The sequence below is a fragment of the Protopterus annectens genome, chromosome 5.part0 (genome assembly GCF_019279795.1).
Source record: "Protopterus annectens isolate FY-2018-M chromosome 5.part0, PAN1.0, whole genome shotgun sequence".
Taxonomy (NCBI): Eukaryota; Metazoa; Chordata; order Ceratodontiformes; family Protopteridae; genus Protopterus; species Protopterus annectens.
In genome coordinates, this window is record NC_056735.1 from 769688274 (window position 1) to 769713755 (window position 25482).

The 25482-nt window shown below is 41.4% G+C and overlaps 1 protein-coding gene across 3 annotated transcripts in view; it reads left to right on the forward strand.

The window, feature by feature from the left end:
* ATM (ATM serine/threonine kinase) overlaps positions 1-25482 on the forward strand; it is a 3174581-nt gene that overhangs the window by 174746 nt on the left and 2974353 nt on the right. For 2 of the 3 annotated variants that reach the window (XM_044072618.1, XM_044072619.1), the window contains exon 5: positions 6297-6461. The exons of the other annotated variant lie outside the window; for it this stretch is intronic. In XM_044072618.1, the coding sequence (XP_043928553.1) occupies positions 6297-6461 (165 nt within the window). The remainder of the gene's footprint in view (positions 1-6296; positions 6462-25482) is intronic. 3 annotated transcript variants of the gene reach the window in all.

Genomic DNA, 25482 nt, shown 5'->3' on the forward strand with positions numbered 1-25482 from the left:
GGATGTCCCCAGGGACGCTCTGATTCACGATTGGCCCCCGGGTCTCCTGTACACCTTCCCACCTATACCACTGATCCCAAAATTTCTTCAGAAAGCCAAGGACCAGGAAAGGACTATAATTCTCATTGCCCCATTCTGGCCTCGTCAGATTTGGTTCCCCTTTCTTCAAGCCCACCAAATGCAGGAGCCCTGGATTCTGGACCCATTGCCAGATCTGCTGACTCACTCGTCAGGGGCTCATCACCCGTCGCTCCTATCCCTCAAGTTAGCAGCATGGCTGCTCCGCTTCCCTACTTAGCCAGGTCTGATCTTCTCTCTCTGGCGGTCCAAAACATTCTGGTCGCCTCCCATAAGGCTTCCACTACTAAGATATATACCAGTAAGTGGAAACGTTTCGTCCACTGGGCGACTACACAGCATTTGGATCCTTTAGTAGCCCCCCTAAACAAGATTTTGGAATTCCTGTCCACTCTGTTTCACCAAGGAGCCTCTACTGCCACTTTAAAAGTTCAGTTGGCCGCTATTTCCAACTTTCACATAGGAGAAAACGGAACTCCCATTATGGCTCATAGGCTTTGTAAAGCCTTCATGAAAGGGTCTTTTCATCTCAGACCAACAGTTAGGTTACCTACAGCTCCTTGGAATCTAAATTTACTCTTATCCCAGTTAATTTTACCACCCTTTGAACCGGCTTCTTCCTGTTCCTTAAAGTTCTTGTCCTGGAAGACTCTTTTCCTAGTAGCTATCACTTCAGCCAGACGAGTTTCAGAACTTCAGGCACTTTCCATCAAGCAGCCATATTTAATTTTTCACCCTGACAGGGTATCATTACGCACCAACCCTTCCTTTCTCCCTAAGGTCTGTTCGGTGGCCAACATTAATCAGTCCATTGAGCTTCCTACATTTTTCAAGAACCACTCCAACAAGCTGGAATATAGGTTACACAAATTGGATGTTCATAGACAACTCAGATTCTACCTGGATAGAACTAAGGACCATAGGAAAGCGGACCGACTATTTATAGCCTTTGCGGACAACAAAAAGGGCATGGCAGTGACGAAGCGCACACTTTCTAAATGGCTAACTGATTGTATAACCTTTGTGTATTCTCCTTCAAACCAGACGTTGCCCACCAAACCAAAGTGACATTCTACTAGGTCAGTTTCCACATCTCTGGCTCATGCGGCTCGTCTGCCATTGGACACTATTTGTGCAGCCGCCACATGGTCTAAACCGCATACATTCATCACTCATTATCAAGTTGATAGGACTTCCTGGGATAGAGCATCTTTTGGTTCCACTGTGCTCAGGAACGTTCTTCTGTGAGTCACTCAGGGTAACGGAGCTAGGGACGTTACCCATTTGTAAGAACAAACGGCGAGATTGAACACTCTCACATAAAGAAGTTATGTCCTTACCATAACGTTCCATGTGAAGTGTTCATCTCGCCTTTGTTCTTACATCCCCACCCTCCCACCCTCAGGTCTGGAAGAACGTACGGATTTAGAAGTCTGGTCTGTTTGTCTCCCACTAGTGGTCTCTCTGTTGTTCCTACTGGCTTGAGCTAGTTACTGTTCCTTATGGATACTTAGGTATCCCTTTTTATACTTGATTACCTTTGTTATTGCTGGATCTGGTCTTGTTTTGCAAACTAGATCTGAGGTAGAGGCAGAGGGAATTGTAGGAGGTAGGTTGGTCTTGAGCTTCTCCTAGATGCAGAGCTTTGCTAAGCGGCCGACTCGGAGCCGAGGATCGGCTCCGACACCCATTTGTAAGAACAAAGGCGAGATGAACACTCCACATGGAACGTTATGGTAAGGACATAACTTCTTTTTTTGGTGGTGTAGGTGCAAGTGTTTACCTTCTCCTCTTTACTATCTAATCCAGTCTTGGATGAAGAGAGCTTTGCTTCCAGTTTGGCTATATAAGTGCATCTCTCACAGGCTGTAGTGTTGGGTGGTAGGAGGGAGAGGGTTGTCTGTGTACATGAGGCAATTGCTGCATTTCCCCAAGATGCCCAGATTCATCAGGTAGACAGGAGAAAACACCGGGACCTGGCCCTTAGACATGCCTGGCTATGTGCTTATTTATTAAATACTAAAAACTGTTTTTCTCTAGACAAGTGAGGAAAGTTGAGTGCTGTAGTAATTTGTAGCTTATTTAGTGCTTACGAGTTTTGAACAAGTGCTGAGCTCAAAGAAACCGATTTGAGTGCTAAAACTATATAAAAATGGCTAGATCTAAGGGAAAATTTGAAGAGTAGACTTTATGGCGCCAGGAATAGTTTAACCCTAGCTAAGTGGTGATGCATAAAGTGTATATGTTTTTAATATAATAAGGAAGATAACTAGGGATCCTGTAGAGGTATTAGGAATATTTCGGAAATTCTTGGAAAGTCTGTGTAAAGCCGAGAAATGTGCAAATCATTAAAAGGTACAAATGGAAATGTTTATGAAAGAATTGAATATGCCAAGGTTAGAGATAGAAGAGGCTGAATTTACTAACAGGATAGGAGAAAATGAGATAGAAATGGTGATGTATAACCAATTACAGGAAAGTCCCCAGGAGTAAATGTTATTCCTGTCGAAGTTTGGAAGTTAGGAGGGAAAAACTGATAAAGATCAGGAAGGTTTTGTTTAACAGTATTGTAAGTGGAGGAGAAGTACTAACATCCTGGAAGAAAGTGGTAGTCTCTTTAATATGTCAAGAGGGTAAAGATCCAGCTTCATACAAGCCCATTTCAATACTAAACCGTGATTTATAAAGTGTTGCCCATAACGGCTAAAAGAATGGCAAAAGTGATGCCAAAGCTGACCGATTTGGATTACTGCTGTTTTGTGGAGGGGAGGCAGACATCTGACATTAACAGAACACTGATGATGATCCAGAGGGAAGCAGAATGTAAGAAAATACTGTTGTTGGTGGGTCTTGATGCAGAGAAAACATTTGACAGAGTAAGTTGCGACTTTGAGTAGGGAAATGGAAGCATTTGCATTCACTGATAAAATGGGTCTATATTAGAAGACCGAATGTTTAGGTGATCGAACACCTAAACATTGATCTTCTAATATTGAAAGCAAAAAACGGCGAACGGACGATTTAACACAGGGAAAGAGTTCCCTTGGCCATTCGCCGGAGTTTGCTATTTCCCTACTGTTGAGCGATCTTGGAGTTGGTATATTTAGTTAGGGGGAGGTGTGAGTGGGGGGGGGGTGAAGCCCCATACTTAATTTATATGTAAAGTAATGTTTTTTGTGTTGTGGCCGAGGGACGTGTTTCCCTGGGACGTTCGACGTTGTGCGGTTCGATAATAGCAGATTGTTTATGTTCGATCACCTAAGCATTCGGTCTTCTAATATAAACCCGATAAAATTGTAAGGTTGATTAGGGTGATATATGAGGAATCAGTGAAAATTAAAGTGGGTGGGGTCCTCTCTGATAATTTCTGCTTGAGCATAGGAACCAGGCAGGGGTGTCCTCTCTCCCCTTCGTTATTTGCATTATATTTAGAACCATTGCAAAGAAAATAAGGGACTCAGAAATTCAAGCATGTAATTGGTTTTGTAGTCAAGAAAAGCTTGTTCTATTTGCAGGTAATATTAGTTTATACCTGCCAAAACCAGAAAGGGACATTGATATTTAACGTTTTGAGACTGTTTCAAATCTTTTCAGGATACAAAATTAATAAAGGTAAAACAAAGGCAATAGCGGTAAACTGTGTACCCACACATAAACTGGTTCAGCAATATCCATATTTATGTGGACATAATAAAATGAAGTGGAGTATGGATCAAAAATGATTCTGGTGTGGCAGCTAAAGATATATGGGAAGAAGTTAGACAAAAGACGATACAAAAACTGAGAATATGAAAGTTCTGTTATATGAATATTGATAGTAAGGTACAAGCAGTTAAAATGTTTTTATACCCTTTAGTCTTTTGCACAGGTCAGGCATATTTTTATCAACCAGAGGAGAAGTTGTGGATAGCAATTAATAAAGAGCTGAAGGATTTTAGCTGAGAGCCGAACATGGCAATGTGCGGCACAGTGGTGTAGCAGTTAGCATTGTCACCTCACAGCGATGTGTTCTCCAGTTCGATTCCTGGTTGGGGTGCCTTCAGTGCAGAGTCTGCATATCCTCCCTGAGTTCACATGGGCTTTCTCTGAGTGCTCCAGTATCATCCCACTTTCCAAAGACATGCAGTAGGTAGATTGGGCACTCTAAACTGGCCCTAGGTGTGAATGTGTGTGTGTGTGTGTGTGTGTGTGTGTGTGTGTGTGTGTGTGTGTGTGTGTGTGTGTGTGTGTATGTGTGTGTGTGTGTGTCGCTCCTCTGAGGAGGATTGGGCCTTGAACTAGCAATTGAGCCCATAAAATCCGTACTTGCTAAAGGAACAGAGAGTGCTGAAAGGTGCTCATTGCCCGATGTGCCACATGGTGTGTAAACGGGAAAGAGAGAGAACATGGCAAGAGTCAAGTGGGATAAGCTGATTCTTCCAGTAGAAAAAGGCAGACTGGGATTACCCGATTTGAAGAGGTATTTCAGAGCAACACAGTTAAGGCTCCTATACATAACAGAAGCAGAAAACTACAATTCAAAGTGGAAAGAGGTGATGAAATGGGAAGCTCAAGAAACAAGGAGAAATAGGGAGTTTGGATGCACACCTTTAAGGAGAGTAACAATAGTCATACAGAATATTATATTCATAAAATAGCAGAAAATATTCTAAGGACTAAGCTAGTACTGGAGTGGAAAAAGGGGATTTTGTTGCTAGGGATGACTGTAATTAGGGATACAGATAATAGGCAATAGGGGGCTGGAATTTATTGGAGAAAACTGACAAAGTAACCAAGGTATTGGGAGCAAATAACTAGAGAGGGAAAGGTAATAGAATGTGAGGATACCAGGAATTTATTTGCAGGTTAAAGATTGCCTTCCCTATCAAGGATTGATATCAGAGTATAGGCAAAGAGAATTAGGGGGGATCCTAAATGAACGGTCAGCACTGGTAGAGTTTTTAGTAGAATCTAGAACAGAATATGCCAGTAAGAAAGGAATAATTAGTAGTGCATATAAAATGTTGCATGACAACTATAAGAATCAGAAGAGTTAGAAAGGATTGGGAAGAGAGACTGGATAAGCAATTCTGAAAGCAAGAATGGGGGAATATATGTATGTCTCCCAAATATGCAACAAAATCTAGAAGATTTAAGATCTTTGCTTGGAAGTGTTCACATAGATATTTCTATACCCCAAGTAGATTTCAAAGAAATTTTCCTCAGGAAGACATCAAATGTTGGAGAAGTGATGTTTGTGACTGAAATTATATAGGTATGGTTTATGTTCATTTATATAAAAGTAAGAATGCCTATGTCATTTGTGATAATTTAATAAAGATGCTTCTTGTTCTATAAAAAAGTAGAGTGAAATAGTGAAGGGATAAAGCAGAAAGTTGAAAAGATAGCAAAGGTAGGGAAATGAGTGAAACATTTCTTTTTTGGTAACTTAAAGTTGTGCAGGAATTCTCTTTTCTCTGAATTTTTCATTTGCTTTTATTTATAAAATTAACATGTTTATTGGAATGACAGTCACTGTGCCTCAGTTCCTTTTGTGACCTCATATTATTGCTTGATCATTTGACCAGGACAACAAACAAACAAAAATAAGACAAACCATTTTGAAAGGGTTTGTACAAGGATGTTACACCCATATACACTCCCAGTGTAGGGATTCTTTCTTCCACCCCCAGTCTCTACCTGTAATACTTCCAAGATCGATGCAGCTCAGAGAAAAGGGAAAATTACTTTCTTTTCCATGAAGTGGTGTGATCTCACAGGTAGTATGTTTTAAGATGAGGGGTGTGACCAGAGTCCCCAAGTCGGGGATTGGGGGCTGCCTGTAATTCATTGTGTTAACTTAAACCGCAGTGGTTTAACTGGTGGCTTGACACTGTATAACAGTACATTGGTGTTGAGGTTGAGCAGCTTGATGTCAATGTACTCCCATTTATTTCAAGTTTATTTTACTGTTTTTATTAAGTAATCATTTGTTTCCTTATACTGACATTTAATCATGAAAATAGATGGTTGGCTTCACTTTACTTTTCTTCCTTGATTTGTACTTATTAGAAATCGTGAATCATCTGTTTTGATAAGATTATGTTTTAACTTGAACCAGTTATTGTGTAAGTGCCTGCCTTTTTAAAGTAACCGAGACTTAAAAGACTTGCATTTTGACCATTAGTATTTGCTTTTCATGTATAGTAATGGGTATGTGTTTATGATGACTTTTCTAGGAGGCCCCAGACTGAAATGTGTTGAACTTCTTAATTACATCATGGACACCCTACGTGATCCATTCACCTGTATAGCTTATGGTGCAGACATCAGCAGCATTTTGTTGAAAGATGTTCTGTCCGTCCGAAAATACTGGTGTGAGATAACCCACATTCAGTGGGAAGGTGAGTTTGAAGCTTATCTTTTAGGACTGTACAAGTCTTGTATGTCCAGAAAAACTTTTCTTAAGGATATCCTGCTTTCCTTATGATAGCATATTTAAGTAAGGGAGTTGTGGGGAAAGTAAGTAAGTAAGCTAGTCTTCCGGCAGATAACATTTCAGGTTTTATTCAGAGAGAGGAATAAAACACCAAAGGCCATGTTCAAGTACTACCACGGCTATGGTACTGGGATTGGGTTGTGGGAGGAACCACTAGAAACCATGGATAACGCATCAATATGGGGATTGGAGGGAGGAAACGCTCACAACATGGACATCTTTACATTACCCTTTTTAATGTCCTACTTGCATACCTCACTTCATTTTTATCCCACATTCCGGGGTACTGCCTTTGGAGTTCATCTCCTTCTGTTATTTGTTGTCTAGTGTTAGGGTCTTATTGTTTACATTGTAGCCAGAGACCTGACCAAATGGACTAAGCATTTCCCAAAGTATATGGAGCTCCTTCTGAGGTTGTGACATGGTAAGTACTATGTCATCTGCAAACAGTGAACCCACTGTTGCTGGCTGAAATCATTAACATGTAGTTAAGTCTATTTAATGCCACTCAGCCTTTAATAGGATCTTTACAAATACATAAATAGACTGAAGTATAACTTGAACAATAATTGTGCAACTCATTCAAACAGATGAACACTTTTAACAAAAAGTGAGTATGAGTGCTTTCCAAAGAAAACTGGAAATCAGACAAATTATAAGTTGCCAAGGCCTAATGAGCTCTATCCTAGGCCATGTTTAAAAGCTAACTCAACTTATGTAGCCAGTATCGCGTACAAAACGAGCAGTAAAATTGTTCAGGTAGCCAAGACAAGTTCTGCCATCCATGTATCCACTTTATCTAAAAATTTCTCCTGTACTTTAGTTTCTAGTCTGCAGAGCTCAGTCACTGGGTGTATTAGATCTTCTCCTGGTGAAGTATCTACTTTTTTCCCCCCGTTTTCTTTTTCCCCATAGGGTTAACATACTTTCTAATAAAGTCCATAGTTTTCACTCCCATTCTTTCCTTTTATATAATTCTGTCAGGACTACAGAAGAATCTAACTTAATCTAGTAGGCCAGACCTCTTTGGATAATTTTTGTAGATGGCTAAAAAGCATCTAGTCCTTTGCATTTCCAGAAAATATGGCTGTAGTCACCTAAAGATCCATCTTCACACTGTTTGAAAATAAACTGTAAAAGCATGCTGGGGTGTAGAAATACAGGTTCCTATTAGAAGTCAGAATGCATGAAATGTCAATTGTCATATGGTCTACACCATATGATCGACATTTCAAGAGTTCGAAGGTTAAAAGTAACAGTGCTGTTCGGTGCAGAATGGGAGAATTTCCCATTTCTGCACTGAAGTGCGATCTCGAAGTTGGTATATTTAAGTGGGGGGGGGGGGTGCAGGGAGGCTTGCCCCCCCTGCCTGCACCATTAAGATAAGTTTTTTTGTTTTATTATATATTTGAACTTTTGAACATCGATCATATGTTTTCGAACATATGGTATTTGATGTTTTGAAAGTTTGAATATATAATATAGACCTTAGAAATACTTGGATAAGTATTGGCATCCAAAGAGCTTTATGTGTGATCTAGAGATATAAGTGGAATACCATTTCTGTGTATCAATTTGTTTTGCTGCCTGCCTCCCTTTAGCTGAACAACTTCTTCTCATTGTTCACCAGACCTTTCTTTACCTCCCCAGAGCTCAACCCAAACCGCATTCAGGGCAGATGAGATTTGAGGGTCTTGGTTCTGCATCATACTGTTGCTAGGGAGTGTGTTCTAATCATATCTCACCCTACTGCAGCCATGTGATCTCTGCGTTGCTGCCTATGGGAGTATTCTCAATCTCCTGTCCAGACAGTGTACCACTTGTAGTGTAGAGCTTACTTAGCTCTTAGTGCTACTGTTGCAGCAAGCCTAGGCAACTACCCTCCCCAAGGATGGGCAAGCCCCCTTTAACTGCTCTTTCAGGTCCTCCTCCCATTCCAGTCCTTTCAGCTGCAGTGCTGGTAGTTCAACTTGGGTCACTTCAAGGATAAACTAAGGGCTTTATCCTTCTGCACCACAGTGCAAGGCTAGATGTTTCATGATCTTGACTTCAAATGACCTTAAGTGTTTCTTACCACTCATTTTTTAAGCTGTAGTTGCATTGCCCTGAATGCAACATTATTTTGTATGCTCTACTGACTAAGTCTACATGGAAGTGTTTTCTGGCTTGTTTTAACCACTATCCGTGAAGGTCTATCTGTCTGATCTGTGAAGGTTTTAGGGTTTATAAATTGAAGTCAATGTGTTTAATAAATCCAAAAGCAGTTTTCAAGGGCAAAGGTACCAGCAACGCAAATGCAGACAGAAATACTTAGAAAAATATACGACCGATACCACCACAGCTCTTTAATTTATAGTCTTTTATTCTTCACAGAAATTTAAAACAATGTTAGCACTTCCGGGTTAATTCCAAACCCATCTTCAGACATATTCAGTGACGATACTTCTTGCTAAAATAGTAAAAAAAAGGTGCCAAAAATATCTGTCAGTAATTCATTAACTATTTCATGTTTTACCACTAGATGGTGACAGCTACTTTATTTATTATTCTGACAACTTAATACTATCACATATAAAAAAGTAAAAAATATAGCCTGAAGATTTTTATATATCTAATAAAATATATATATAAAAACATCTTTATGTATTAATTAATTTAGATTTCAAAATCATGTATATATATCTGAATCAGTGTACTTTGAACATAAGCATAAATATGAAATATATTTAAAAATGCATTCAAATAATAGTGTTAAAACTAACAATAACAATCCTAAATATCTATACATATTTTAAAAGGAAAAATGTGTGTGTAATTTGATGTTCTTCGCGTTTCACTGTTGCAGTCATTACATTTGGGTAATCTGCTGACAGGTTGCCCTCAGTCGGCCTGAGTCTTGGGTCCTGTGTTGGTTGCTGTCCCTTCTTCCATGACGTCAGGTTGTCAGGGGTATAAAACATTCAGCTGACGCCATTACATTAGTCTTTCTTACCGTGCGGTGCCCAACGTAGAAGCAGTTTGCAAGTGGCGGTTGGCTGACTCCTGCAATTTTCATTTTCAAGTTTCAGCTCCGAAGTCTTCAACTTAAAGCTAAGTACCCCATTGGGGAAACTTTTCTTTCTCCTTACCGATGTCAGTAAAAGTTAATAATTGCATTACTTGTGGAAAGCAAATACCTCAAAAGGATTTTCATTCGTACTGTATTCCTTGCCTAGGCCCTGACCACGACGTACCTTCTGTCGGTTTTGTGCTTTATTTAATCAGCGCACTATCTGTCATCGTTATATTTTTGCCTCTCATTATTTCAGTTCTCGGTTTAATTATCCAGAAATGTCGTCAGTTAGCCATCCGATTACTGGGCTTCCGAAAAAACGCAAAGATAAAGACAGAGGCAGGCCGTCGTGGTCCAAAACTGCTGATGCCGCTTCTCCTAAGCCAGTCGCCAGTTCGCTGGTACTCAGTGAGGCGCTTTCGCAGCCCCTGATACCCGCTACTTCTGATTCGCAGGCCTCTACTGAAACCCATTCGGAGTTCGGTATGCCGCAAGATACTTTAACTATGGAACCCGCAAATGTCTCCACCTTGGATGGGTCCGGAGCCACTGTGCAGGCACCAGCTTCTGAGGGTGTATTCAGGCCTACAGGCTTTCATATTAAAATGACACCTCCTTTATTACTCAGGCCTAAATCTCGATCCATGTCTAACAAATCGACGCTCAGGCCCCTATGCCTAAAAAACAAATGATAAAAATGGCTGAGGTCTATGGCTGAGCTTGCTTATGAATCTTCTGATCAGGATTCTGTTTCTTCTGACTCTTCTAATGATATGGATTTGTCCATACCTACTTATGAGGATTCTGATGCAGAGGATTCCATTCCCTCTGCTTCCCCTTCTAAGAATTTTCTTTTGGGGAAACTTTACATACTTTACGGAAGCATTTCCCGTGGGAAAGCTAGGAATCTTTCTGATTCAAAAAAGAGGCTTAGGGATTTCCTCCTTCTACCTCATCATAGGCTTTTGGCCATACCTCCTGTACTAGACATTGTTGATGATGTGTTCTCGGAATCCAGTTTGGCCCCTGATTCCCTGCCTTTATCTCCTAGTAAACCTGACAGGCACTACAGGGTTCCTGAGTTCCACAAGTTCCTTTTCAAAAATCCTGTTGCAGATCCAGAAACCATTTCTCAGGGTCCCAAGGGCATTAAGGCTTCTACTACTAAAAATCCTACCCCTTCTGATGAGAGACTCCAGAGCGCTGGACAGATGGGGTAAAAAGGTTTATACTTCTGCAACCTTGGCAATCAGAGCTTTAAACTGCCAATTTCTTATGTTAAAATATCAACAGCATATTATTGGACTGCTTAAACAGAAAATGTTTCCTGACTGTGGAAAATAAAGATTTACAGGATTTAATGCTTTCTGCTGAACAAGTTGGAAAACATACTTTGCAATGTGGTTTTGATTCTTTAGAGGCCTCCTGCAGGGCTGCTGTTACTGGGTCTTTGCTTAGAAGGCATGCTTGGCTTAAGGAGCAATCTTTGCATGATCATGTTAAAGCTAATTTGTTGGATACTCCCTTAAATCAGGACCGCCTGTTTGGCAATAAGGTTGAAGAAGTTCTAAAAAAAGATAGGAGATGAAGCTAAATCTATGCAAACTGTTAAAAGATTTCTTACAAGTGCAACCTCCAAGATTTAGTAGGCACTGGCCTACTAAGAATTGTTTCTTTCTAGCCCCTTCCAGAGCCTCTCAAGCCAAACCCAGACACAGCCAAAACCCCTGGTTTCAGTCCCAGGGGACTCTCAGAACTAAGCAATGGGGGGGCCTCCACTTCCAAATCTGGAAATAACAAGACACCTCCGTATAGTAAACAGTCTCAATAACTTCCTTTTAAAATTACCAAGCACTTATCTTTTAACCGCCCCTTTGGTGGGAAAGATTGCTCTTCATGCAAAGAACTGGGAACTCGTAACCCAGGGCAAATGGGTTTTAAATATAGTGTCCCAAGGATACAGATTTCATTTTCACAAGTTGCCAACACCAAACAGGTGGCCAGACCTGCTGGTACCCAGGAAAGGCAAATCATGGCGTCCACTCCTGGACCTGTCTACTCTAAACATCTTTCTGGGGATTCCAAAATTCAAGATGCTGACTCTTCACCAGTTACTTCCTATGCTAGGCAAAGACGCCTGGTTGTCAACTCTAGATTTAAAAGAAGCATACCTGCACATCCCAATCGGGGATTTTTGCAGAAGATACCTACACTTCAAAGCAGGCTACTTGAATTATCAGTTCTCTGTACTGCCTTTTGGCTTGTCTACTGTGCCCAGGGTATTCACAAAATGCCTGGCTCCAGTTATTGCATTTTGCAGGCAAAGAAATATTCAAATTTTCCCATACCTGGACGATTGTCTAATTCAAGCAGAAAACCAGGGCATACTTCTAAATCATATGGCGTTTGTAAAAAGGGTTCTAACTTGTCTGGGGTACACCATAAACTAAAAGAAATCACAACTAGTACCCTGTCAACAGATTACATTTCTGAGTGCAAGCTTGAATACAACTGCCCAGATGGCTTTCCTCACGCCAGAGAAGCAAATTCATTTGGTAACTTACTTCAGACAAGTGGCCACAAAAACCCTGCTATCTGCAAGACAAACACTGCAAGCTTTGGGTTCATGGCCTTCTGCATTCTTTTAATTCCATATGCAAGACTGCATATGAGGAAACTACTGTGGTATCTAAAAACCTATGGAGTCAACATTGTCACAGCCTGGAAACAATGATTCCGATCATACCTTGCCCACGCTAGAGTTCCTGTGCTGGGCAGACGCCTGCCACCAAAACAAGTGACTACCATTTACACTACCCCCTGCCACCCAAACCCTAACTACAGATTCATCAGACTATGCATGGGGGGCTCACCTGCCTGGGGAGTGCATTCATGGCAAATGGAATCCAAATCAAATGCATCTTTATATCAATCAAAAAGAAATGTTAGCTGTGCAGAATGCTGTGACAGCCTTCAAGGACTACATTCTTCCAGGACAACTAATGGTAAAGACGGGCAACACCACTGTTATGTGGTACATAAACAAGCAGGGGGGTACACATTCCTACCCCCTCTGCAGATTAGCCATGGCATTGTGGAACACAGCCTTGAGATACCAAGTGCATCTACAAGCTCAATTCCTGCCAGGAAAATTGAATACACTGGCAGACGGACTAAGCAGAAACCTCATGGACCCACATGAGTGGAAACTGGAACCATGAATTTTCAACATGTTGACAAGCGAATGGGGGAGCTCAGGCATAGATCTACTTGCCTCCCCCCAGAACTACCAGTTGGACAAGTTTTGCACAAGGACTCCCCGCAAACAAGCCTGGAAAGTGGATGCTCTGTCCTTCAGCTGGAAAAACCTATTAGTCTACACCTTTCCCCCTCTGCCTCTGCTCTCCAAAGTTCTACTTAAAGTCAAACAGGACAAAACAAAGATGATTTTGATTGCTCCAGACTGACCGCACCAGCTCTGTTAAACCCTCCTGTGCAGTGTGTCACAAATATCTCCATGGCACCTGCCTCAGACCCCTTCCCTACTGTCTAAGCAGGAGAACTAAATTCTGCACCCTCAGCTTCCAACATTGAACCTTGCAGCCTGGCTATTCATTTGACTTCACCCTTATCATCCCTCAGCAAACTTGTGATGGGTGTCATCTTGGAGACGAGGAGACCTAGTACTAGAAAAATCTTACGCTGACAAATAGAAAAGATTCTGTGCCTGGAACCATTCTTTAGGAATGAGCATAGCAGCGCCCAGTTTACCTCAGATTTTGCAATACTTAACTGAGATGCTTCACAAGGGCCTGTCTTTTTCCTCCATTAAAATCCACGCCTCAGCTATTTCAGCTCACTATAACACAGAACCACTCCTCTTCTCTCATCCTCTGCTCAAGCAGTATCTCAGAGGGGCAAAAAACTTGAGACCGCCCAGGAGAGCTCCTACCACTGCCTGGGACCTTAACTTTGTTTTGGAGAAACTCACTCTACCTCCTTTCAAGCCAGCTGCTACTGCAGACTTAAAATTTTTTTCTTGGAAAACAGCCTTCCTTTTAGCAATCACTTCAACTAGAAGGATCTCTGAATTACAGGCCCTTTTGGCAGTGGAGCCTTTCATCATCTTTCATGCGGACAGGGTATCTCTCAAGACCAAACCATCCTTCATGCCCAAGGTGGTTTCCAGTGTGGCTCTTAATCAGTCCATTCATTTGCCAACCTTCTTCCACAATCCACAGAACAAAGGGGAAAGGATTCTGTATTCCTTGGATGTGCACAGACAAGTAAGATTCTACTTGGACAGGACTAAATCTGGAAGAAAATCTGAGCAATTGCTGGTAGCATTTGCTGCAGGGGCAGAGGGGAAGGCTATTTCAAAAAAATCATTTCTAAACGGATAAGCCATTGCATTCATTTCTGCTATAGGCACCATGGAAAACCTATCCCCCAGGGGATCAGATCTCACTCCACCAGGGCCGCATCTACTTCTGCAGCCTTTCTCAGAGGTGTTCCTACCTGGGATATTCTAGAAGCTGCTACCTGGAGTTCTGTACATACTTTCACCAAGCACTATCCTTTACCAATTTTCTCTAAATCCAGAGCTGGCTTTGCCTCTGCTGTCTTGCAGGGCCTTATAACTGGCCCTAATGCTGTATAAACTCCTCCTCCCAACCATAGCTTTGGGAATCTACCCAAATGTAATGACTGCAACCGTGAAACACAAAGAACATAGTACGGTTCTGTACACTTAACATAAATGTAGATGTACGTGTTCACTGTTGCAGTTCCGGTTACCCTCCCTCCAGCCCCCTAGTTTTTTCTGACTATACTTCTCCTTTCCTTTACTATGCTTAAAAGCATTTTTGGTTTATTTGCTTTTGGTTGGAGGTATACCTTCATGTTTTTGTGTTTATTTGCTCCCCATTACGGGGGCACCTGACATCTGGGGCAAGAAAACTGATGTAATGGCAACGGCTGCATGTTTTATACCCCTGACATCATGGAAGAAGGGACAGCAACCGATGCAGGACCCAAGACTTTGTTAATCAGGCCGACTGAGGGCAACCTGTCAGCAGATTACCCAAATGTAATGACTGCAACAGTGAATACACTCTAACATCTACATTTATGGTAAGTGTACACTGCTGTACTTTTTTCATTTTTATTAACTTTATAAATCCTGATAAATTGCTATAATCAGTATTTCAAAGGTAGTATTCCTTTCAGCTAGTTAACCAGAGTCTAACATACTTTTTTTCAAGACTTTGCAAACTGAATAAAGAAGAGTTCATTCTGAATAATAAACTTGCACGATTGCCTAAGTAATTCTGGCAGTTAGTTTGCCTTTTATTATAGGATAACAAATGTTATGCTTTATAATAATCCTTATGAAGGTCTTAAAAAATTATCCCATGTGCTTCCTGTAACAGTAAATGTCTTGGTAGTGACATGATTTTCATTTAAGAGATTATATTTCAGTCCCACTGTAGTATTATATAGCTCAAGATTTGGCAGTAGACTTTCAGGACATAGCAATATATTGATTACAGCTCTCCAGTCTGAAATAGAAGATATTGGTTAAAAAATGCCAGTAAAAATTAACAGTTTGAGTAAAACTTGGTTACTGGCTGGTAATTGTACTGTCAAATGCCAGCAAAGAAGAAATTTGGGGGAACATAAGGGGAAAACAGCCAGACAAAAAGAAAAAGCTCTTGTAAGGAAGAAAGTCCCAGCTGTTCTGCAAAAAGGAGTTCAGGTGGCATCTTTAGCACAGAAGATGGCTTTAAGTAATTTAGATGGAAAATAAATTAAATGTTCCCAGAGGTGTTTAAAGTAAGTGAAACATTACATGAATGACAAAAGTATGGAAAATGAAAAAGCTTTTAAGTTTTCTTTCAGGTAAGTTGATAAAACTCTGGAAATCAGAAATAGAAATAAATGAAGGACTTAAACAGTAGCATTAGAAGACCTTTTATCATTCTCTCTCTCTCTGCCTCCTTTATTTCTCCTCTCAAGTTTGACTGCCTTCCATCCTTATTTAACACCAGTCTTTAATAGTCCTACAAATTCTCAGGGTTATGTTTTCTCTTCTCTGAAATAATCCATAGATATTACCTCATCTATACCCCCCCAGATACTCCTCTTCCAAGGATCAAAATATCTCCTTCTAGCATTATACATACTAAATACAAAGTCAAATCTCTCTGTTGCTATCCACACAAACTAAAGTCTCCCTTTCTTCCTACTCCTAGCAGGAGATAATATTCACTCCAATCCTGGTCCTCTCACACCCTCCCTCCCTCCCTAAAACATCTGTTCCTCAAACCAACATGTTCCCATCTTGCCCAAAAACTACATCTCATTTTTTTCAATGAATATCAGAAGTATGCTCAATAAAACAAGTCATTTCCAAGCCTGGGTTGCTAACCATACTCCTGATGTCATTGCCCTGATGAAACCTGGCTGAAACCTATCCCAGATAGAGACATTCTTCCCCAAGGGTTCAATATATTTCGCCTTGATTGCCCCCCCCCTCAAAAAAAGGGGGGAGGAGTTGCTCTTATCTACTCTAACCATCTATCCTTTACTCATCTTGATGAACCCCTCCCATATTTCTCTCCTGCAGAAATCATGGCAGCTAACTTAAAACTAAACAACTTTACTACTATCACTGTAGTAGCCATTTGTATTCCTCCAGGGGAAAATACTCCTCTGTTAGAAAACTTACTCTCTCATCTTACAGAACACTGTTCAAATTAAATTATCATCCTTGGTGATGTAAATATAAATTGGCTAGCTCTAAATGACCCTCACTCCAACTCTCACATTAAGTTGTGTATGGCTTTACACAACTTGTATCAGAAGCTACACACTTTAACAACTCTCAAATTCCTAGTATTCTAATTGACTGGATACTAGTATCAGACCCCACCAGATATCACAACCTTGAAACCTTATCTAACTCCCTTAGTGATCACTCCTATAAAAGTTACTAGATTCACCCCTCACTTCACCAGACCTCTTAGATACATTACCCGTCGAAAACTATCCAACTTCTCCCCTGAAACTTTTAACACCCTTCTGTCCAGAATTAACTGGAGCCATCTTAAAGAACTTACTCTAGGTGAAGCAGTCCAATCTTTTAACACTATCTTTCTTCACATATTAAACTCCGTTGCCCCTCTTCATACTGTTAGAATAAAATCCAAAATATCTCCGTGGCTCTCTAAAACAACCTGATCCCTAATGAAAAATAGGGACAGGTTGTGGCAAACCTGGATAAAGTATAAACTCTCTTCTGACTGGCAGAAGTATAGAGAACTTAGAAACTGTGCAAAAAACAAATTCCAAAGATAAAAAGGAATTTTATTTCAACCCTCCTACAGCCCTAAGATCTAATCCCAAAAAATTCTGGAATTCAATCAACCAAATATTGCACCCTGGTAACCCTTCCTCCCCCAATCCCTACCCAAACAACACACCTGAAGACACTGCCACTATCTTTAATACCTTCTTTATAGAAACTGTTACTAAGATGGTCAAAACAGATCCCCTCTTAGCAAATGACACCAATCACTGTGTCCTGTCCTCAAATCCCAATCTCTCTAACCCCTTTTCTTTCCAACCTGTATCTACTACTTATATTAAATCCTTACTCTACAAATTAAAACCGTGCTCCACTTCTACTGGTAATATTCCTTCCTTCTCTCTCCAGCTTGCCACTGATACACTTGCCCTCCCCGTTTCTATGCTCATTAACCGCTTATTACTGAATCAAAAGTTCCATCTATCTGGGAAGAATTCTACTCACTACCTATCTACAAAGGAGGTAACTCACGTGAAATCTCTAATTTTAGACCTATAGCCATCCTGTCTCCCCTATCAAAAATACTTGAAAAATGCATACACAAGCAGACACTTCAATATTTACTACAAGAAAATCTACCAACTCCTTCTAACACTATATCCCTTGCTTGTGATAGAAACAAACTTGCCAACTGTCTATTCTTAGACCTTTCTAAAGCCTTCGGTACTGTTTCACACACACTACTTCTGACCAAACTAGCTAATCTTAATTTCTCTTTTGATACTATCACCTGGTTTTCCAGCTGTCTCACTGACCAATCACAATCAGTGAAGAGACTCTCTGCACTATCCCCTTCTCTCCCCATAACAATGGGTGTACTCCAAGGCTCCATCCTTGGTCCACTGCTATTTAATATTTTTACAAATCTACTCTATACTTCTTTTCCACAGTCCTCTCTTGTACAATATGCAGATGACTCCACAGTAATTACTATGTCTGACTCCCCCTCTGATCTCCTCTCTCAGACTCAAGCTGCTTTCACATCAGTAGAATCTTGGCTTGCCACCAACCAACTTATCCTAAACCCTAAAAAAAAAAAAAACTCCTTCTCTTTCTCCCCAAAAACTCTTACTCATCTCAAATCTACATTTACTATAATGTCTCTCAACAAAACTCCAATGGTAGCTGAAGCCAGTACCAAACTCTTAGGTGTCACTGTAGATGACCAATTTAAATTTAATTTGTATATCAGTAACTGCCATCAGGAAGACTCATCAAAAATTAGGCCTCCTTTATAGAAATAGAAAGTTTCTCACCAACAAATGTAAGGTAACCCTAACTCATACCTACCTATTACCCAGTCTTCTCTATGGGTCTTAAATACTTAAAAACCTTAACACCACACATCTAGCAAAGCTTAACTCAACTTATAACAAGACAGCTAGATTGTCTGCCCAAGATACTTATAAAACTCACCACTGTGCCTCACTTAAACACCTAAACTGGCTGGAACTACCCAATGTGCTTCTTCTTTCTCAATTCCAGATTATACATTCTATATTATACCAACCTTTCTACTGCACTAGTCTATCCTCCTGTATATCCCACTACTCCCCAACTCAATCACTTCGCATCTCTGACCGAGACTTACTATTTATCCACAAACGTAGGACAGAAATTGGCATTAACCTTTATAGCTATCATCCTACCATTGCCTGGAACAAACTTCCATTCCAAGTCAAATAACGCAACCCAAAAAATTCAAAATAGCTACAAAGGAATACTTAAAAACACTCTGGTCCTGTCATTGAACACCCTCCCCCATAAACTGTCCTTCCCTATATAAACTGCCCATTAGTTGACCACTATCTCTTATTCTGGCTTTCACTCTGCCCAGCTTTTCCTGTCCATTACCTTAACTCCTACTAACCTCCCTTCAATCAGCTCTAGTAATTCACTACAGATTATACTGAACTAACACTCTATTTACTATAAGAATATAATTATATCTTACATTACCTGCATTTGAAATGATTACCTTTAATATTTGTAACTTCCACAATGTTGTTAATGTTGTTGGGTCTTTCGGCTTTTCCCGGTTAGGTGTCGCCACAGTGGAATTCCGGTCCGCTAATGATTGGCAGTAGAGTTTTGCGTGCCGAGTTGCCGGCCCTGATGCACAACTTTCAACGAAGGTGCGCCCATTCACGCACGTCTCCACACAGAAGGCTCTCTAGCCGAGAATCGAACAGGACAACGGCTACCACAGCACCACCACCGCAGTTCCACAATGTTGTTAATACCAGCAAATATTGTAATTATCTCTGTAACTGTTCTTGTTGTGTTTGTACCGTGTAACCTGCACAATGTTGCTAATACCAGCAAATATTGTAATTATCTCTGTAATTGCTTTTGTTGAGTTTGTACCTTTATGTGGAGCTTTTCTCCCCGGGCTTCTGCTGAAAAAGGGCTATTGGTAGTTCAGACAGACTACACTAGGTCAACAAATGTAAAATAAAATAAATAAATGAGACTTTTTGCTGTACCAAAGAAACTGAAGGAGTAGATTGCATTAACTTTATGAAAGTGCAAGTAAGTGTTCCACAATATGATTTGTTAACTAAGAGGCCACATCCTGTGTGTCTTCTAAATCTGGCTATAAGAAATCAGTCAAGACCTATGTACATGTATATGTATTTATGTTTATACATTTTGTAAATAAAAACATTTTTATTAAGTTATCACATATGACATAGGCAATCTTACATTTATATAAATGAAAACGAACCATATTGGCATAATTTTAGTTGCAAACATTATACATCACAAACCATACTGACAAAATTTTAGTTGCAAACATTATACATCACTTATCTCTATTGTCTTTGTCAGTCAGACATTACATAGCTCATTCAAATTCTGCTTTATTTTAAACCTTGTTCCTTCTCCGCATGTATTACCACAATTCCCAAGAAAAATTGGACACAATTGTGCAAAGTAACCAGATATGAGTAAGAAAACAACAAACTCAGACTTGGAGAATGCCAAACCGTTTAATGTGTAAATTAAAAGCAAAGCTTTTGGGTAACAACCCTTTTTCAGTGCTAGTAAAGTAAAATCAACTAACTTATAAGGCTTTCTGAGTTAAAGCATGTGACACAGCCTCCAATCACAATAATTGTTTTCAATAAATTAGCACAACCTGAATTTGGGAACAAGTTAACTAACATTATGTTGACCTCTTAGCTCCTAATTTCTGTAGTTCTTTTCACTGTCTGCCTACTTGGGGTTATCCTTCTGCATATGTTCTACACTTACAACTTTTTTGTTTCTGTTTTACTCTCCTCCTAACTTATGACCTTTTACTTAGATGTTCATCGTGTTACCCTGTTGCAGTCATCACACTTGGGTTATCCTGTCGTCAGGCGGTCCCGCAGTCGGCTTGAATTCCAAAGTCTTGGTCCGGCGTCGGTTGCTGTCACTTCTTCCCTGACGTCAGTGTGCCAGGGATTTATAAGAGGCATCCGACGCCATTTTCTTCAGTCTTTCTTGCCGCGCGGTGTCCGAAGCAGAAGCAGTTCGCAAGTGCTGGTCGGCTGACACCTGAGATTTTCGAATCGAATTTCAGTCCGAAGTCTTCAAAGCTAAGTACCCCATTGGGGAAACTTTTCTTGCCTCAGTCCGCTGTCAGAAAAAGTTAACAATTGCATTTCTTGTGGGAAGCAAATACCTCATAAGGACTTTCATTCTTATTGTATACCTTGCCTAGGCCCAGACCACAAAGTCACTGGTTGTCGGTTTTGTGCTGGGTTCAATAAGCGAACTATAAAGCGACGCTTTGATTTCGCACGACACTACTTCGGTAGGAAATTTAATTACACTATGCCGTCGGAGCAACCGACTACCGGCATGTATAAAAACCGCAAAGATAAAGACAGGCAGCCTAGATCCAAGCCAGATTCCGAGGGCTCGGCTGGGCTGGTCACCGGTTCTCCGGTTTTCAGTGGGGCGCCTACGCAGCCCCTGACAACCGCAGAATTGGAACCCCAGACCGCTTCGGATTCTCAATCAGAGAGTTCTAGGCCGATGCATCCATTTTCTTTAGGCCCTACCGACAACATTGCAGAAGGAGAAGCCGGTGCTGTGGAAACACCTTCAGTTTCAGAAGGTGTCTTCAGACCGACTACTCTCACTATAAAATCTTATTCTAAACTTAAGACTCCTCTAAAACCAAAAAAGTCTCCAGTTCAAGGCCCCATGCCTAAGAAACAGATGCTTAAAATGGCTGAAGATTTGATTTCTTTAATCAGGGGTTCCCAACCCCCCACCCCAGACGAAAGGTCTAGACAAGAGGAGGATTATGCCTCCTCTGATCAAGTGTCTATTTCTTCAGGCTCCTCTGAGGAACAGGATTTCTCCTTTCCCCCCTATGAAGATTCTGATGCTGAAGATTCCAATCCCTCAGCTTCTCCCCCTGAAGACTATTCCTTTGGGGAAACATTACATACCATGAGGGAACATTTCTACTGGGAAGGTCAGGACTACTCTGACTCAAAGAAGAGGCTCAGAGAGTTTCTTTTACTCCCCCAGCACAGACCACTTGCTATCCCTCCAGTTTTAGACATTGTGGATGATGTTTACTTAGAATCTAGTCTAAATCCAGATTCTCTGCCTCCTGCTCCAGCCATACCAGACTATAGAGTTGCCTGACTCACACAAATTCCTTTACAAAAGCCCTGTTGCTGAACCAGAGACAAACTCCCAGGGTCCCAAAGGGGCTAAGGCTTCTATGGCTAAAAATCCTGTACCCTCTGAAAGGGACTCCAGAGCACTAGATAGGTGGGGGAAGAAGGTTTACACCTCAGCTACTCTAGCTATGAGAGCACTAAATTGTCAATTTCACCTGCTGAAATACCAGCAATTCCTAATGTTTCAAATAAAAGAAAAGATGAGCACGCACCCTCAACAGTCTGAATTCAAGGAAATGCAGGATCTGTTGCATGCAGCTGAACAGGTGGGCAAACATACTTTACAATGTGGATTTGATTCTTTGGAAGCTTCCTGTAGAGCAGCTGTTACTGGGTCTGTTATACGTAGGCATGCTTGGTTAAAGGAACAAACTCTGCCTGATCATGTTAAAGCAAAGTTACTGGATGCACCCTTACAGCAGGATGTCTTATTTGGAGTTAAAGCAGAAGAGGTTTTAAAGAAAGTGGAGGATAAGGCAAAATCTATGCAGACGGTCAAAGATTTCTTACAGGTACAACCCCCATGCTTCAGCAGAAATTGGCCAACCAAAAATTGGTTCTTTCCAGCTTCTGACAGACCACAGAGGGGTAAATACAGACGCCCAAGGGGCAGAGGTCAAGCACAAATCCCTTACAAACCTCGCCAATGGGCCACTGCAACACAGAAGGGAGGAGAAGACAGGTCCCAAACTACTAGAAGACAAACACAATGACTTAAACCTCAAACTGCCAAGCAAAGCTCTCCTGGCAGCTCCCCTGGGAGGAAAATTAGCACTTTTTGCAGACAACTGGCACATTATCACAAACGACAAATGGGTCCTAGACATTATTTCACAAGGATACAGATTCTATTTCCACACCTTGCCAAGGATAAAAGGAATGCCAAACCTGCCACAAAATCAATGGGCAGAGGCACAAAAACAAATTACAGCTCTCATGGACATGAGAGCCATTCAATTGGTACCTACACAGGAGCAAGGCCAAGGATTTTACTCAAGGCTCTTTCTAGTCCCCAGAAGGGACAATGCTTGGAGACCCATTCTGGACCTTTCAATTCTTAACACCTTCTTGCAAGTACCCAAATTCAAGATGCTAACACTACAGCAGCTTCTTCCCATGTTGGGCATGAAAGCCTGGCTAGTAACGTTGGACCTCAAGGAGGCATACCTGCATGTCCCTATCAGACAAAATTGCAGAAGATACCTCCGTTTCATTGCAGGTTCAACCCATTACCAATTCTCTGCACTGCCCTTTGGCTTATCTACTGCACCCAGGGTCTTCACAAAATGCCTGGCACCAGTAATTGCATACTACAGACAAAGAGAAATTCAAATATACCCATACCTGGACGACTGCTTCATCCAAGCAGAAAGTAAGGACATTCTCTTACAACATGTGGCTTTTGTAAAACACCTTCTAAGTTGCCTGGGGTACACAGTAAACGAAAAGAAATCAAAACTAGTGCCCTCACTAAATATGACATTCCTGGGTGCCAGCTTGAATACAATGGCCCAGATGGCTTATCTGACGCCAGACAAACAACTACAACTAACTCAGTATTTCAAAATAATGGCAACAAAGACCCAACTCCCTGCAAGAAAAATTCTGCAGGCCTTGGTCTTCATGGCATCTTGCATACTACTAATACCATTTGCAAAACTGCATATGAGGAAATTACAATGGTACCTGAAAAGCGTATGGACCCAACACAGCCACAGCTTGGAAACAATGATACCTCTCATTCCCTGCCTTCAACAGGAGTTTCTATGGTGGTCACAGGCATGTCACCTCAACTAGGGTCAGTCTTTCACCTTACCCCCAGCCAGGCAAACTATGACAGCAGATGCTTCGTACTATGCCTGGGGGGGCACACATGGCAGGACAGTGCGTTCAAGGCATATGGACTGCAGATCAAAGAAATCTGCACATCAATCAAAAAAAAATGCTAGCTGTACAGAATGCTCTGACAGCCTTCAAGGACCTCTTACATCCAGGACAGATTATAATAAGAACAGACAACACCACAGTTATGTGGTACATAAACAAGCAAGGGGGTACACACTCCTACCCTCTATGCAGGCAAGCAATGACCTTGTGGAACACAGCACTGGCTTACCAAGTTCAATTACAAGCTCAATTCCTGCCAGGAAAAAAGAACACATTGGCAGACGACCTAAGCAGGAACATCCTGGATCCCCACGAGTGGAAACTGGATCCACAAGTATTTGTAATGATAACTCAAAAATGGGGGCGCCCAGACATAGACCTGTTTGCCAACCCCCAAAACTATCGGCTAGCAACATTTTGCACAAGGACATTTCACCATCAAGCTTGGAAAGTGGACACACTCTCATTCAATTGGAAAATGCTGACAGTATTTGCCTTTCCTCCATTGCCCCTTCTCACAAAGGTGCTGCTGAAAGTCAGGATGGAAAGACCCCGAGTGATACTTATTGCCCCAAACTGGCCATGCCAGCACTGGTACCCACTACTAAGGAACATGGCCCACCATGGATTTTACCACAAATTCCTCATCTGCTCACACAGCAAGACAGTCAGATTCTACACAGCCAGCTCAAAACCTTAAATTTGGCTGCATGGCAAATCACCTAAACAACCAGCCAGCTCCTCTTTCACAAGGTGTTATGGATGTCATTCTGGAGGCCAGGAGGCCCAGCACCAGGAAACATAGACAAATGGAAAAGATTTTGCGCCTGGAACCAAGCTAAAGGCCAAAATACCCTTGAGCCGGACATACCTCAGATTCTACAATATTTAACTGAGCTGTTAAACAAAGGACTTTCCTTTTCATCTATTAAAATCCACGCCTCAGCTATTTCAGCTCACTACAACACGGATCCTCCCTTATTTTCACATCCACTTCTAAGGCAGTACCTCAGAGCGGCCAAAAACATTAGGCCTCCCAGGACAGCACCAACACCAACTTGGGACCTCAACTTTGTTCTAGAAAAACTTACGCTGCCATCTTTTGAGCCAGCTTTCTCAGCTGATTTAAAGTTTATATCATGGAAGACTGCCCTGCTACTAGCAATTACTTCAGCCAGAAGAGTCTCAGAGCTACAGGCACTAATGGCAGTAGAGCCTTTCCTCATTTTTCATCAAGACAGAGTTTCTCTACGAACTAACCCCTCCTTTATGCCAAAGGTGGTATCCAGTTGGCTCTAAATCAAACCATCCATTTACCCACCTTCTTCCCAAATCCACAGAACAAAGGTGAAAGACTCCTGCACTCCTTGGACATTCACAGGCAACTACGTTACTACTTGGATAAAACTAAGGTTTTCAGGAAATCTGACCAGCTTTTTGTATCCTATGCTACAGCATCACAAGGAAAGGCTATCTCAAAACAGACCATTTCCAAATGGATAGGACATTGTATACGTTTTTGCTACACCCATCATGGAAAACCAGTTCCTGCTAGCATAAAGCCCCACTCCACCAGGGCAACAGCTACATCTACAGCGTTCCTCAGGGGGGTGCCAACCAAGGATATTCTGGAAGCTGCAACTTGGAGTTCAGTACACACCTTCACCAAACACCATCACTTACCACTTTGTCTAGAGCTGGCTTCGCCACTGCAGTTTTGCAGGGCCTTCTAGCCTCCTCTAACCCTGTTTGACTCCACCTCCCATCCTTAGCTTTGGGATTCTACCCAAGTGTGATGACTGCAGCAGGGTAACACGATGAACATAGTACAGTTTTGTACCTACCATAAATGTAGATGTTCGAGTGTATACCCTGCTTCAGTCCAGGTTACCCTTTCTCCATCCCCTCTGACCTAACTGAAACCTTTCAA